Below are 12,345 nucleotides of genomic sequence, written 5' to 3' on the forward strand. Positions count from 1 at the left end.
TTTAAAGAGTATTTAAAAGGAAAAGGAAAACTCTTGAGGACAATGTTCACATTTTGGAAGGGAAGATAGATGGTTTGAGAGAAGAGTGAAGGAATCCATTTATGCCAAAGTGGAAAGTCTTTCCCTCAATAGGGGTGGAAACCTCTGGCCCCCATTTTTATGCTGCTTTTTCATCAGTCCCCAAGTGGTCCCCAAGACCACTTCAGAGGTTTACCAGGGAGTTGCACTTAATGACCTACTTAGGATAAAGGAATTAGAAATTGGAACATTTACATTCCAATGACTTTCTGTCTACTCACCTAATGAGCATATCCAGATTAGGTGAGAAATGAAACCTCCCTGGAAGACATACCCCCCCAACTAACTAACCAACCAACTTGCTCAGACTGAAGAAGCCACTTGTATGAGCAGCAAAACAGTTCAAACCAACAAAATAAGTCCAGTTGCCATAACTCAAATTCCAGACAACTCTACTTGGATGACTAAGAATCCAAGGAGTATGTGAGATGTTTACAATCTTTGAACTGATTGCTGGTTTTGCCTTTAATCAAAGATGCAAAAGAGAGACAATAAAATTTGCACAATTCTAGCTGTCCAAATTAAAGAGTAGGATTGCAATTTCATATAAATCTTGCAAGAATGTATGTTGAATTTATACACTTGCCTTTTCTTAAAAATGTCACTTTGCCACTAAGGCAAAAAGAACCTGGTACTTCCCCCAATTACATCCATTTCATGCACAAAGCAGACTGATGACCAAGCTAATCGGACTTCAGTGCTGATTGACTCGTGTGCAGCAAGTACTGTATCATAGTATTGCTGGGCAGACTAAACAGTCAGCATACAACAACTTCCAGTGACTCACACTGCCTCTCCTCCCCAATCATCCATTGTCCCTTGGGACAAATGACTCACCCCACCTATTGGTAGAGCTAAATTAATAACTAAAGGAATGTGGCTTGATGCATGAAATGACATTTCTATGTAATTGCAATTACCAACAGTACTGTGCGACTTTTCTGTTTGTTCAGCATGAAAGCTATAATGAAAAGTTAAATGCCTGAGAATAATGGTGAATATATATTTTGGAGTCCTTTGAAAAAATTATTACATAATTCATATATACTGCAAATATTGTACTTATAACTTCAGACATAGGGGCAAAGGTCAAATACATAGACCTTTAATTTTATTTCATGCAGCCTTTAGCCTAATTTCAAAACTCATATGCCAAACATATTATCATGATTCTCATAAGATTCATCTGTCCTTTCACTCGGAATATATTTTTGTGAAAGAAAAGAGGAAGGAAAAAAAAGTGAGAGGGGGACAGTATGCTTATCCACTTTAAGCTCTGGATTAGAATTGCTCACATTCCAATTAAATAGTCTTTGCCTTCTCAATCCATTTATGCTGAATAGTTAGCCGTGTATTCTATTTGTATTGAATAAAGCTTTTCAGTTTTTCATGTTTCTGCTAATAGAGACATCTACCTGAGTCTATTTTTGAAAGCAATTTAGTACTTACAATATGGCAGTTCAGAATCTCATGGGAGATATGCAAGTATAACTTATTGTTCAACATGCTCTCTCAATGTATTTAAATGCTTTATATTTCACCTAAGATTTGCCAGAGATTTTGGCTTAAAGCACCTGCTCTATTTTATTTTGGGACAGGGTTGCCTAAGCAAGAGCAGTATGAAGATTTGACAAGAACAAAATGGATTTCATTGGGTGTTTTATTATGCTCCAGTGTGCATAACTGAATCAAGGAGAAGCTATATACTACTGCTGATTAGATTCTGGATAATTTCTCCAAGATAGTAGAATTATGCCTTCCATATCTAATTAAAAACCATTACCTTGCCTGCCAACCTACAAAGGCTAACTTCTCAATTAGCCATGCCTGGCAGCAAAACAATACAATGATTAAATATTACGACATCTGCTAATGGCAGGACAATAGCTGCAAGAGTCTTTGCAGCAATACTTTGTTCTTAGCCTTCTTCTTTTATTAGGCAGCTCTACAGAAAAATAATTAGTATTTTCTTTTCACTGATCAAGACATTCTCACCAGCTGTTTCTTTTTCAGTACAAAGTGAGGGTTATGGAAGAGACAGGCAAAGAACATCATCCTGTCCTTTACTACATTACCCAAAAGTCAAATTAACAATTTATTATAAACACATTGAATGACTATCATTTTTATCTCTTTAAAGCAGGAATGGGGAACTATGGCCATTTTATGACTTGTGGACTTCAGCTCCCCGCTCAGGAATTCTGAGAGTCAAAGTCCACAGGTTGTAAAGAGGCTATCACTCCCCATGCCTGCTTTAAAGGTACATTGATAAAGGGAATGAAGAGCTTCCAAAACCTAGGAAACTTAAAGAAAACGAAGATGATGGTAGTAATTGGTCAAGTTTTAATTCCTGTCCCTTTGATTTGCTTAGATTTTCCTTTGTGAAACAATGTAGGAAAAATTATGGAGTTACCAATGAATTATGGGGGGGTATCTGGATGTTTATCCATATATGTATTTCCATTTGCTCTGTAGATTTTTTTTTTTGTCCAGAAATCATGAATGATACTAGAGTTATGTTCAAGAGTAAAATAATTAATCAGGATAAGTCCTAAATATTGAGTACATTTATTTAAATGTACTTTTTCCCCCCCATTCAATTGTGTCCAATTCTCAGAGACTGCCAGGAAAGTTCCTGCAGCTTTTTTGACAAGGTTTTTCAGAAGTTGTTTGTCATTGCCTCCTCCCTAAGACTGAGAGAAAGTGACTGGCCCAAGGTCCTCCAGCTTTCTTTGTGCCTAAGGCAGGACTAGAATCCAGTCTCCAAGCTTCTGGCCTGATGTTTTAACTACTACCCCAAACTGGCTCTCTTGTTCAATGTTCAGCCAGTGTGTTTAAAATACAAATGCTGCTTTAGTAATTTCTATGTAGGGTACTTTTTTTCTAGATAAATTTAGATCACCCCATTAATACACTTTCCAAGCCTGTTTTAGTCATGTTCAAAAGTATTTTAAAACCTGTTTTTAATCACCTATAACTAGCAATCAGATATATATTGCTGACTGAAAGAGAAAACAAACATGAAACAAAAAAGCAGAGCAAAGGAAAACCTGAAATTATTTATTGCAATAATAATAATAATAAAGTTGGAAGGGACCTTGGAAGTCACCTAAACTTCTAACAATTAAATCTTTTGATGTCACCTCCTTTCTTAGAATCAAGGATGAAGACTGCGTTTTGGCCAAAGAGATTAACTAATTTCAGGTAACTAAATTGCCAGCAATATGTTCTTGGTGAGCAAACCATTTTACTGCACTCATATTGACCCAGATCTGCTTGTCTGGTTTTTTCCCAATTAACACATCGAAAAACATACATATACAGGCCCTCAAAAGTACACTGTAAGGACTCTAAACCTCCTTCATGGATCCTATAGGAAGCATTTTAATGTAAGACTATACTCAGAAGAGCTATTTTACTAGTTTTGTAAAATAAAGGGGTTAGCTCTTCACTAAGCAAGAGATTACGTTTTCAAAAACAAATCCCAAAGTAATTCAGTTTTTAAAATAATCAATGTTTATAACCGTGGTGCACTATAACAGGAAAATGATTCCTCAAAGTTATGAAAACTCCTTAAATCTGTATGAATGAATGAACAAAATATCAGCTCATATATTCACCCAGAATTCTTCTTTTTTTTTTTTTTTGGTATTTCCTTTAGGATAATTAAAATGACAAAAGCATTAGTTTTATTTAGACATATCAACTGAAACTGTGTAAGATGATAAAACTGCAACAGCATGTGAACTGATCAGATCACAGTAATTAGCTAATCTGAGTGGTATCTGTTTACATATATTGTGCTTAATTCAACATACGTTGAAAGAAAAAGGTCAAAGCTACAATGATTTTCAGTGACCTGGGAGAGTGTGATATTGCAAAGCATAGTGTATCAAACTCCTACGAAATAGGGCAGGAATAAAATAACTTAGAAAAATACCTTAGTAAAAATGTACATTGTGCTTTTAATCTGATTTGCATTACAATTTTTTTTTACAGGCAGATGGATTTTACTGTATCGTTTTATATAAAATTGGCTAAATGCAAATACAGTATAGATATACAATATTGAGATATAATCCTTGATAAATCAAGGATGAAATAAGATTGACAGAAATTACTATGCAGTAATTGGTGAAGATTCTAATTTAAAAATGTTTCTGTGTAGGAATCAAACCCTGCAACAGTTAAGAACCATTTGGCTGTATTCCTACCATCTACCATCTACCATCACTGAAGCTGATAAAATCCACACAATCAGAAAATTCTAGAAAAGATTTACATTGTGCAGTCTGCCTTTTGCTTGGATTTTTCACTCATCAACTCACATGTAAAAACTGTTTCCGCATTTTCTTTTCTGTTAAATGCCTTTTGATTGACAACGATATTCAAAGCGCAGCAGAGTTATTATATAACTGAACAACTTTGCAACACTTGAAAAGGATGTTAACTGTTAATTATTTTTCTGTATTGTAGACAGAAAAATGGTAAAGCCTGAGTAATAAATAAGCTCCAGCTACAACCTCAAACTGCATCTATTCTTACCAGTGAACATTAGTTAGAACATAAAAAAATAAGCAGGTTTTACAGAAGTTATCTTTATTTTTACACAGAAGACATTGTATTGTTCATGTAAAAATGCTTTTAAGATATGAAATTATACAGTATGTTTAAACAACTACTTCGAAACAGAGTTGCAAAAAACAACAACTCATTTTAAGTTGGAACATACTTTGCTGGTAAATTGTGATACTTTTTATTCTATTTTTGTAATTTAATACATAAAATATCAACTTTACATACTAAGATTTAAACAAGCATTATTTCAGTCTTTATTTTTTCCCAAATGAGAAATTAAGGACTACCATAACTTTTAACATTCTTTTAAGGGAGATTTTCCTTATTAGTTAATCTGCCAAAAATGCATAGGAGGAGGAAGTTTATGTCCCACTCTAGCCTAATCCATATCTCTCAGCATTGCTGTATGGGAAAAAATCTGGATAACAACCAACAACTGTCTTTTAGAAAGAGGTTTGTCTGCTATTGACCTCTGATTAAAAACATCCTAATTTTAAAAAATACAGACACTTTAATCTTTGCACCCCATAGTAATGAAGAAGTCTTAATATCATAATTAAAATATTTGCTAGTACTGTACTAGGCAAGTATAAAAAGCAGGAGGAAAGCAGAGAAAACCCATATCTAAGCTACTTAAAAACCAGAAACTATAATAATATATGTACAAAACTTTGCCTGAACATTCAAAGCACCTCAAATATAGTGCAATACTAAGTATTATCCCTATATTACAACTTCAGGGCTCAGAAATGAACCAATTTTATGACCAAGAAAGCTTACCTGAAGATGTCTCAGTCCCAATTGTACGGGTTCTTATCAATTTTCTTTATACCGAGTCTGATTATGAATTTCTATTTTATATTTCATACTTAGTACATTATTTTCTTTTTTCCCCCCTTAATTACAGCCATAGGCTTTTGCAATGACCGTAATTTATAAACTGACAAAAATTGGACTTCAGTTGCAATAAACTGACACAAACATTGACAAAGTTTGATAAGGAGGAATAAATTCAAACCTAATTGCCATGTTAAGACAATGTAGCATTCTTTAGAACATAAATTATTCTGGAGGGTTTTATTTTCTGTAATAGCTATGAAGAGGATACATTTAAATTATAAATGTCATATAACTGGGAGGAAGGGGAAGGGGCAGAAGATGGAAAACCGTAACTGCCCTCAATGGCAATACTCACATAACAGTTAAAATTTACATGGAGTACTACATAGTGCCCAATACTGCACCCTCCAGTTATACTGGATTAGAATTCACAGAATTCCCACCCAGAATTTTTGCTTAAATGATGTAATAGGTTGAGCAAATAACTAAGCTAACTATAGTTTTGTTGTTTTTTTAAAAAAGTTTCTCAAAACTTACAAAGTAACCCATTCTCTGTTATCTCTGGAAAATTTATTAAGAATGAAGCCTTGATACAGTCCATTTTTCTTGCTTCTACTCAATCATATTTGTTTTGCCCTTAGTTTACAAACATATGAGTAAGCTAAAATTAGTAAAGTCTATCATATTAAAACCAATGCAAAATGCAGCTACTATTAACTACTTCCACTACTTTGAGCATGGCTTAGTCACATTAAGTGGTCACGTATGGGGCAGACTGTGAGATAACACTATTAAATTTCAGAAATTGGAATCAAGTTGTTTAATAAAACCTTGACCCATAATTTATTTCCTATTTTTCCGAGATGTTTCTTTTAATATTTAAGATATTAAGTGCATCAAAAATAACAGTGTTTTATGCTTTTATATCCAATTATATAAGACCTGGTCATTTCCTACTGATGCACTTAAATGTTCATATCAGGAATACAATGCAAACTACTATTAGCAACAACAGCAATAGCAACAACAACACTTTTCTCTGAAACTACTTATGTTTGCTAGTAAATATAGACTATCAGAACTTTTATTTATCTCTTATTAAAAGATCTGTAAAAATGTATCTGGACCCAATTATATTTAGAGCACCTCAATCAAAATTAATTAAATAAACAGGTTATAATTTTTCCAATTATTTAGTTTAAGGAAGACTAGATTCAGCTCTATGTTTAGGCTGTACCTGTGAAGGTAAAGCCTTCAGTCTATAAAAAAGTACCTTCAAATACTATATGCTTTTTGTCATTTTTTATGATTATAGATTTCTAGCACCCTATGTATCTTTCCAATTCTCTAACTATAGGTGTACAAATATAATGAATCTATATTACACCAGAATAATAAGGATCATGTTAGTTCACACATAAAAATTGCAAAGCATGATTCATTAGATAAAATGAAGAGTCAGCATACATTGTTCCTTAACCAGTCTGGCTCTGTATTTTGCTTTTGATGAAAGAAAAGAAAATGGAGTGCTGATATTAGTAGTTTTTCCACTCGCAAGTTTTACCTCTGCTTATGATGTGATTAAAAATTACACTAAAGGAAAGTATTCGTCAGGTGAACAACAAGGCAAATAAAACTTTGCAATTAATTTAAACACTTGGGGGAAATTGTTGCAGTTGCAGTTCTGTGCTTAATTCTGCAATGATATTAAGTACATCCCTTTATGTTAGCTATACTGTTAAGATTATCAATGTATACACTAAATCATTTCTGCTTTTCATTCCGTGTATTCTCTAATTAAAAAGATTTATTTAAGAGAGACGTTTCATGGTATATAAGCAATTTCTTTGTTAAAAGATCTTTATTAGTCAAAAGAACAACATCCACATAAAAGGAGGAAAGCATTAGCAGGGGAAAACCAACCTTTGCCAAAGTACCCTTGCCAATCCCCACTCCAAATCCTAAAAAAGGATGATAAAGCCTAATTATGCTCAGTGATCAAAAAACACTGGGTTTTAAGGAGAAAAACACAGGAAAGCTAGAGGTTATATGAATGGAAAGGAAGTTCTTCCAGAAAAAAAATGGTATCTTGATCTGAAAATAGAAAAGAATCTTTGTTTTCATAAGATGCAAGTAATTAATAACTGCAATCCTTTGTCATTTCTCCCTATAAAACTAAAGATTTAGCTAAGTTAAAGAAAGCTTGCTGACACCCAGGCAAAAATAGCTAGCTTAAGGCAAAATCTCTAAAAGTAGGAAATAATGAACCTGGCTTTCCTACGGTCAATTTCTCCAGTGGGGATAGTCTAGATGTGGAAGGGCTGCAGCTCCCAGAATTCCTAGTTATCGTGGTTGAAACCTGAAAATTATGGGAATAGCATCCCCAAATAATCCCCATGAAATGCAAAAAAATAATAAAACTGTTGCATTTGGAAAGCAAGTTAATTACAAATTGACGTTACAGCTAAAGAGAGTCTAAAACAAAACAGAACACAGCACCTGAAGTTTAGATACAGAAACCTTAGTCCTGACAAGCCTAATGTTAGACTGTACTTTAGACTAACCACACCCGTTACAGGAAAAACAAGAAACATAAATCTGGTGTATTCAAGCTTCGAAATAGCTATTCTGCATAAAAGCAGTGATGATTTTCCACCCTGTCATCTATCTCTTCACGCAAGTTTCTGCTAATGTCCTAAACTTTGGTTCCAACTGATCTAAAAAGTCAAGTGCCTCTTCTTCTTGCTGATCAGTACAGCAGCCTACAGAGCCTGCTGGCGATCCTCTTCCTTCATAGTTATATGAAAGAATATAGTCATCGGAATGCTTATGCTCTTCATCTTGCCCACACAGATATACTTTCTGCACAGGAAAAAGAAAAAAAAGTCATTTGTTTCTTTAAACTAACCAAAACATATCTCATAAAATAAATTTCATTGATTTACCTTTTAATGTTTAATTTTTAATCAGAGTGTGTCCTCTAATGGGTTCCTATATATAAAAAATGCACATGATTGGTCTATATCATTCAATCTATGAAGACTTTAACAAAAAAAAATCAGATTCCTACTGATCACAAATATACAACTTAGCATTTCTAAAGCAATTGCAAATAAAATTAAATAATATTTGTATATAAATTACTAATGCTATACTGATGGATCATATTGGCTTAGATTTATTATTGATTTATTATTCTATAATGAGGGCACTCAAAGAGGCGTAACGGGCAAATTTTTAAAAATTATTATAATGGGTCAAAGAAAGAAGAACAAATAATATGACAAGTGGGGACAAAACAAAGCAAACAGACATTACAAATCCCAAGTCCAAATAAACAATCTTTCTAAACAATATGGTAATTCGTAAACAAAAGCAAAAATATTTCACCTAAATCCAGAGACAAGAAAGCAATTAAAAAGAAGATTCTATAAACAATAGAGAATTCAGTGAGATCGCAAATAATTTGTCAGACTGTATCATCCCACAGATGTAGACAGTTAAGTCTAACTCTAAAGATACATGCTGAAGAAATTGGTTAGCAACCTTACCTCAGTCAGACGAGGGTGTGTGAAATTCTGCCATTCTGAATAGTTGTATCTGTAAGTATCCATCATGGACTGCCCATATCCCCTTCCAGATTCTAAAGTATGATGGCCTGCTCCTTTGACAGATTCCAAGGTGTGCTGACCTCCTCCCCTAACCGAATCCATGGTCTGGTGTCCTCCTTTGACCATTTCGAAACTTTCCTGTCCCCCTGTTTTTATTCCAGAAGCAGCACCGTGATCAGAGGTAACTATGTTTCCTGTTTTCACAGGAAGTATATTCGGATCCTAAAAAGGGGGGAAAGGGCAAAGCTCTTCTTTAGAATGTTTGAAGAGAAAGCGATGAATATTTATTTTACACCTGGTTTAGATATTAGAAGAACCATAGAAACAAAACATACAAAATTTTCCAATAGATATTCCACTTACAACATGTAGATTTACTATGTGAACAATTTATTAAGCATTCCTGAAGCTGGTTAGTTGCAAGTAGCTGTCATTGGTTTAAGTTCATCACCCTTGTGTAAGAAAGAATCTGGAGAGCTCTGTGATATTAGATTAAATAATTACATCTCATTTCTACCAGGCTGCGTAGATACTTGCAGTCATCACATACAACCCATGATAGAATACTAATTTTGATTCAAAAATCATAATCCAGTGGAAACTGAAAATAGATTTTTCACAATGCCATATGCATCAGAAAACCATTACTGAAAACGTTGCTCAACATGGGCAATTCTATTTAAAACAGGGCAGTATATGCTTTAGAAAATAACATCTTTGTATTATTATTCCTGAGCCATTAAAATAATGAAATAGCAGACTCCCATGCAATATAAGAATCTAATTAATACTCAGAACATAATGATTAAAAGATATGCTTTTCAAATTAAAGCCATAATAACTTTTTAAAAAGAAGCCTAATATTAATGGGAATATTACAAAATATTTGTTGAATCCCACCCATAAAGCTATGGCTTTCCCTTCCAGGCAGTGTAAGGAATGAGAATTATCACAGCTGTCATTGCCACCAATCTCCAAGATCCTTAGGAAGAACCCAAGATTGCATCAGAAGCATCACAAAAGTTGTGGTTGTTACTGTTGTTATTATTATTTTATTTTTAAGGGGCTGTTTAAAATTTCTCTTCCATTGCAAATTTCTCTATCCTAAAATAGAATTCAGAATTTGGGAAGGCTATTTATACGCAGCTGAAGTTTAAATAGTTTTCTTAAAATTTTTTTATTCTTTTAGTGTATCTTCTTCACTTTCTCCTTTCCCATATTGCCCTGTGACTGACTTGCATCTTTCTTTTAACACCTGGAAGCAAGGCTGCTTAGACAAGCTGGCTCTATTTACTCTTGCAAGCTGTCAGATAACAAAATTCTAGCTTTAACTCCAATCAGATAATTATTTTCTTCTTTTGTTTTAGCAGCTTCCAGTATCTGCTAGACACTTAATCCTCATTATTAACCTGCTTACTCTGGTGGTGGAGGGTGAAAGAAGAGGTTGTAGGGCTGTAAAATGTGCCCAACCGAATCTACCCCTTTACTCCGGCTCACTGTGGCAGATAGAGGAGCAGCCCCTGGTGCTGTAATTAATAGGGATAACTTAAGTAAGTATGATATTATTTGTTACAGACTTAGCACATGTTTTAATAGCCTCCTACTTCTGTATCCATCCTATCAACTCTAAATTAATCAGCAATATAAGAATTTCAGAAAAGGCACAAGTACTTCCCAAGCATCATAATATGACTTACCATCACTTCTTCTCCAGGTGCTTCAGTATTAGATATAATTAAATTCTGATTGGCCAAATCATCATGGACATGCTTAGTGCCAGCCATGGGTGCACCACCAAAACATCCACAAAGCGTGATCAGGATTACTAGAGAAGGACAAAAACAGTGGTAATGAGATAGCAGCACATTTAATTGTTAGTAGTATTTATTACATCCACTATCCATCAAAGATAGTGTTAACTCCTCTGTATCTCTCTAATGCAGCCATTTAACTCTCTAATTCTCTAAGTTTTCAGAAGCTGCATGCTATCTATTATCATGTAAAATTTTAAAAGTGAGGAGAGCCAGTAGACTAAACTATTATTTGCCACTACTCAGTTTTCCTGTCATTCCTCAGTTTTGTAGTTTTCCTGTCATTCAAACTATGAGAGCCATTCCTTCAAAAAATTGTACGTTAATATGGTCTACATACCCTGGAACAAGAGTTGGTCTATTGGATGAAAGGACTCACCTTCCCTCACTTTTCCAAGGCATGGGAGCAAAATACGAGAGCTTGGCAGACAGGTAGAGCAAAGGTGCAGGCTGAAACTTGCCTATGCATTCAATGTGTAAGAAAATTTACTGTTTTAACATTTGGCTGGCCCACAGAGCCTCCTAATTTGGAATCATCCGTCTAACAATATGCCTGAAGTTGATTTAAAGGGGGGTGGGGGACTTCTTCAGCTCAATCACCATTGGGAATTTGACCATGTGTAGCCTTATATAACTATATTTAGTTTCAACTACCTTCAAAACAGGGATAACTGAAAATCTATCTTCATGGTCAATCCAGATTCAGTAGCATTTTAAATAAATAGTAGTTGGCCCTGATTTATAGTGCTTCTGTACTATAAGGTGAATGGCTTATATTGACTGAAAAAGAAATTCTAAAGCTTTTTAAGAAGAAAATTGCTCAACTGCGATGTACAGCAGACCGGTGAATCTGTTATTAACAATGTATACAATCTCTGGCCTGTTTAAATATGAATCCACTATTTTTTAATTTTACAGATATGTAAACTGTTGTGTTATATATGTTGATGTAAAGTAAAGAATGAGAGAAGGAGAAGATTGGGATACATATACAATAAAAGCAGCCTTTTTAAACAGCACATTTGATTCCCCTACAGCCCTATCTACGTACATCACACTGACCTTCATTCATTCATAAAATTTATATTGCCACTTACTCACACATGGCGACTAAAGGCAGCTTACAGGACAAAAACACAATATAAAAGAAATAAAAATAATAAAAAATGAAAATAATAAAACAATAAGCCCTTATCCCCCACCCCATCCCGGAGACAACACACGTTCATACCAGCCCTTTAATGGGCTCCATCCTGTTCAGGGCTCCCAAGACCTGATGGCAGAACCACATCTTTGGGGCCTTCCGAAAGAGAGTGGGGAACAGTCTAATTTCCAGAGGGATGATGTTCCAGAGGGAGGGAGCCACCATTGAGAAGGCCCTTCTTTTGGGTCCCACCAGATGTATTTCCTTAGGGAAGGCATGTCAA

The 12,345-nt window shown here is 34.5% G+C and overlaps 1 protein-coding gene across 2 annotated transcripts in view; it reads right to left on the reverse strand.

Moving 5' to 3' along the window:
- Positions 1-4,026: 4,026 nt before the first annotated feature.
- Positions 4,027-12,345, reverse strand: part of LOC107292945 (desmocollin-2) — a 33,798-nt gene continuing 25,479 nt past the window's right edge. Inside the window, exons 14-17 of one of the 2 annotated variants that reach the window (XM_015822077.1) lie at positions 10,805-10,932; positions 9,048-9,329; positions 8,442-8,487; positions 8,235-8,358 (exon numbers count right to left, since the gene is read on the reverse strand). In XM_015822077.1, the coding sequence (XP_015677563.1) occupies positions 8,452-8,487; positions 9,048-9,329; positions 10,805-10,932 (446 nt within the window). In that variant the 3' untranslated portion in view covers positions 8,235-8,358; positions 8,442-8,451. Of the gene's footprint in view, positions 8,359-8,441; positions 8,488-9,047; positions 9,330-10,804; positions 10,933-12,345 lie in introns of both variants that reach the window. The other variant, XM_015822076.1, reaches the window with a different exon arrangement.

This window comes from Protobothrops mucrosquamatus, unplaced genomic scaffold (assembly GCF_001527695.2).
Source record: "Protobothrops mucrosquamatus isolate PMUCROS unplaced genomic scaffold, P.Mucros_1.0 scaffold1456, whole genome shotgun sequence".
Lineage (NCBI taxonomy): Eukaryota > Metazoa > Chordata > Lepidosauria > Squamata > Viperidae > Protobothrops > Protobothrops mucrosquamatus.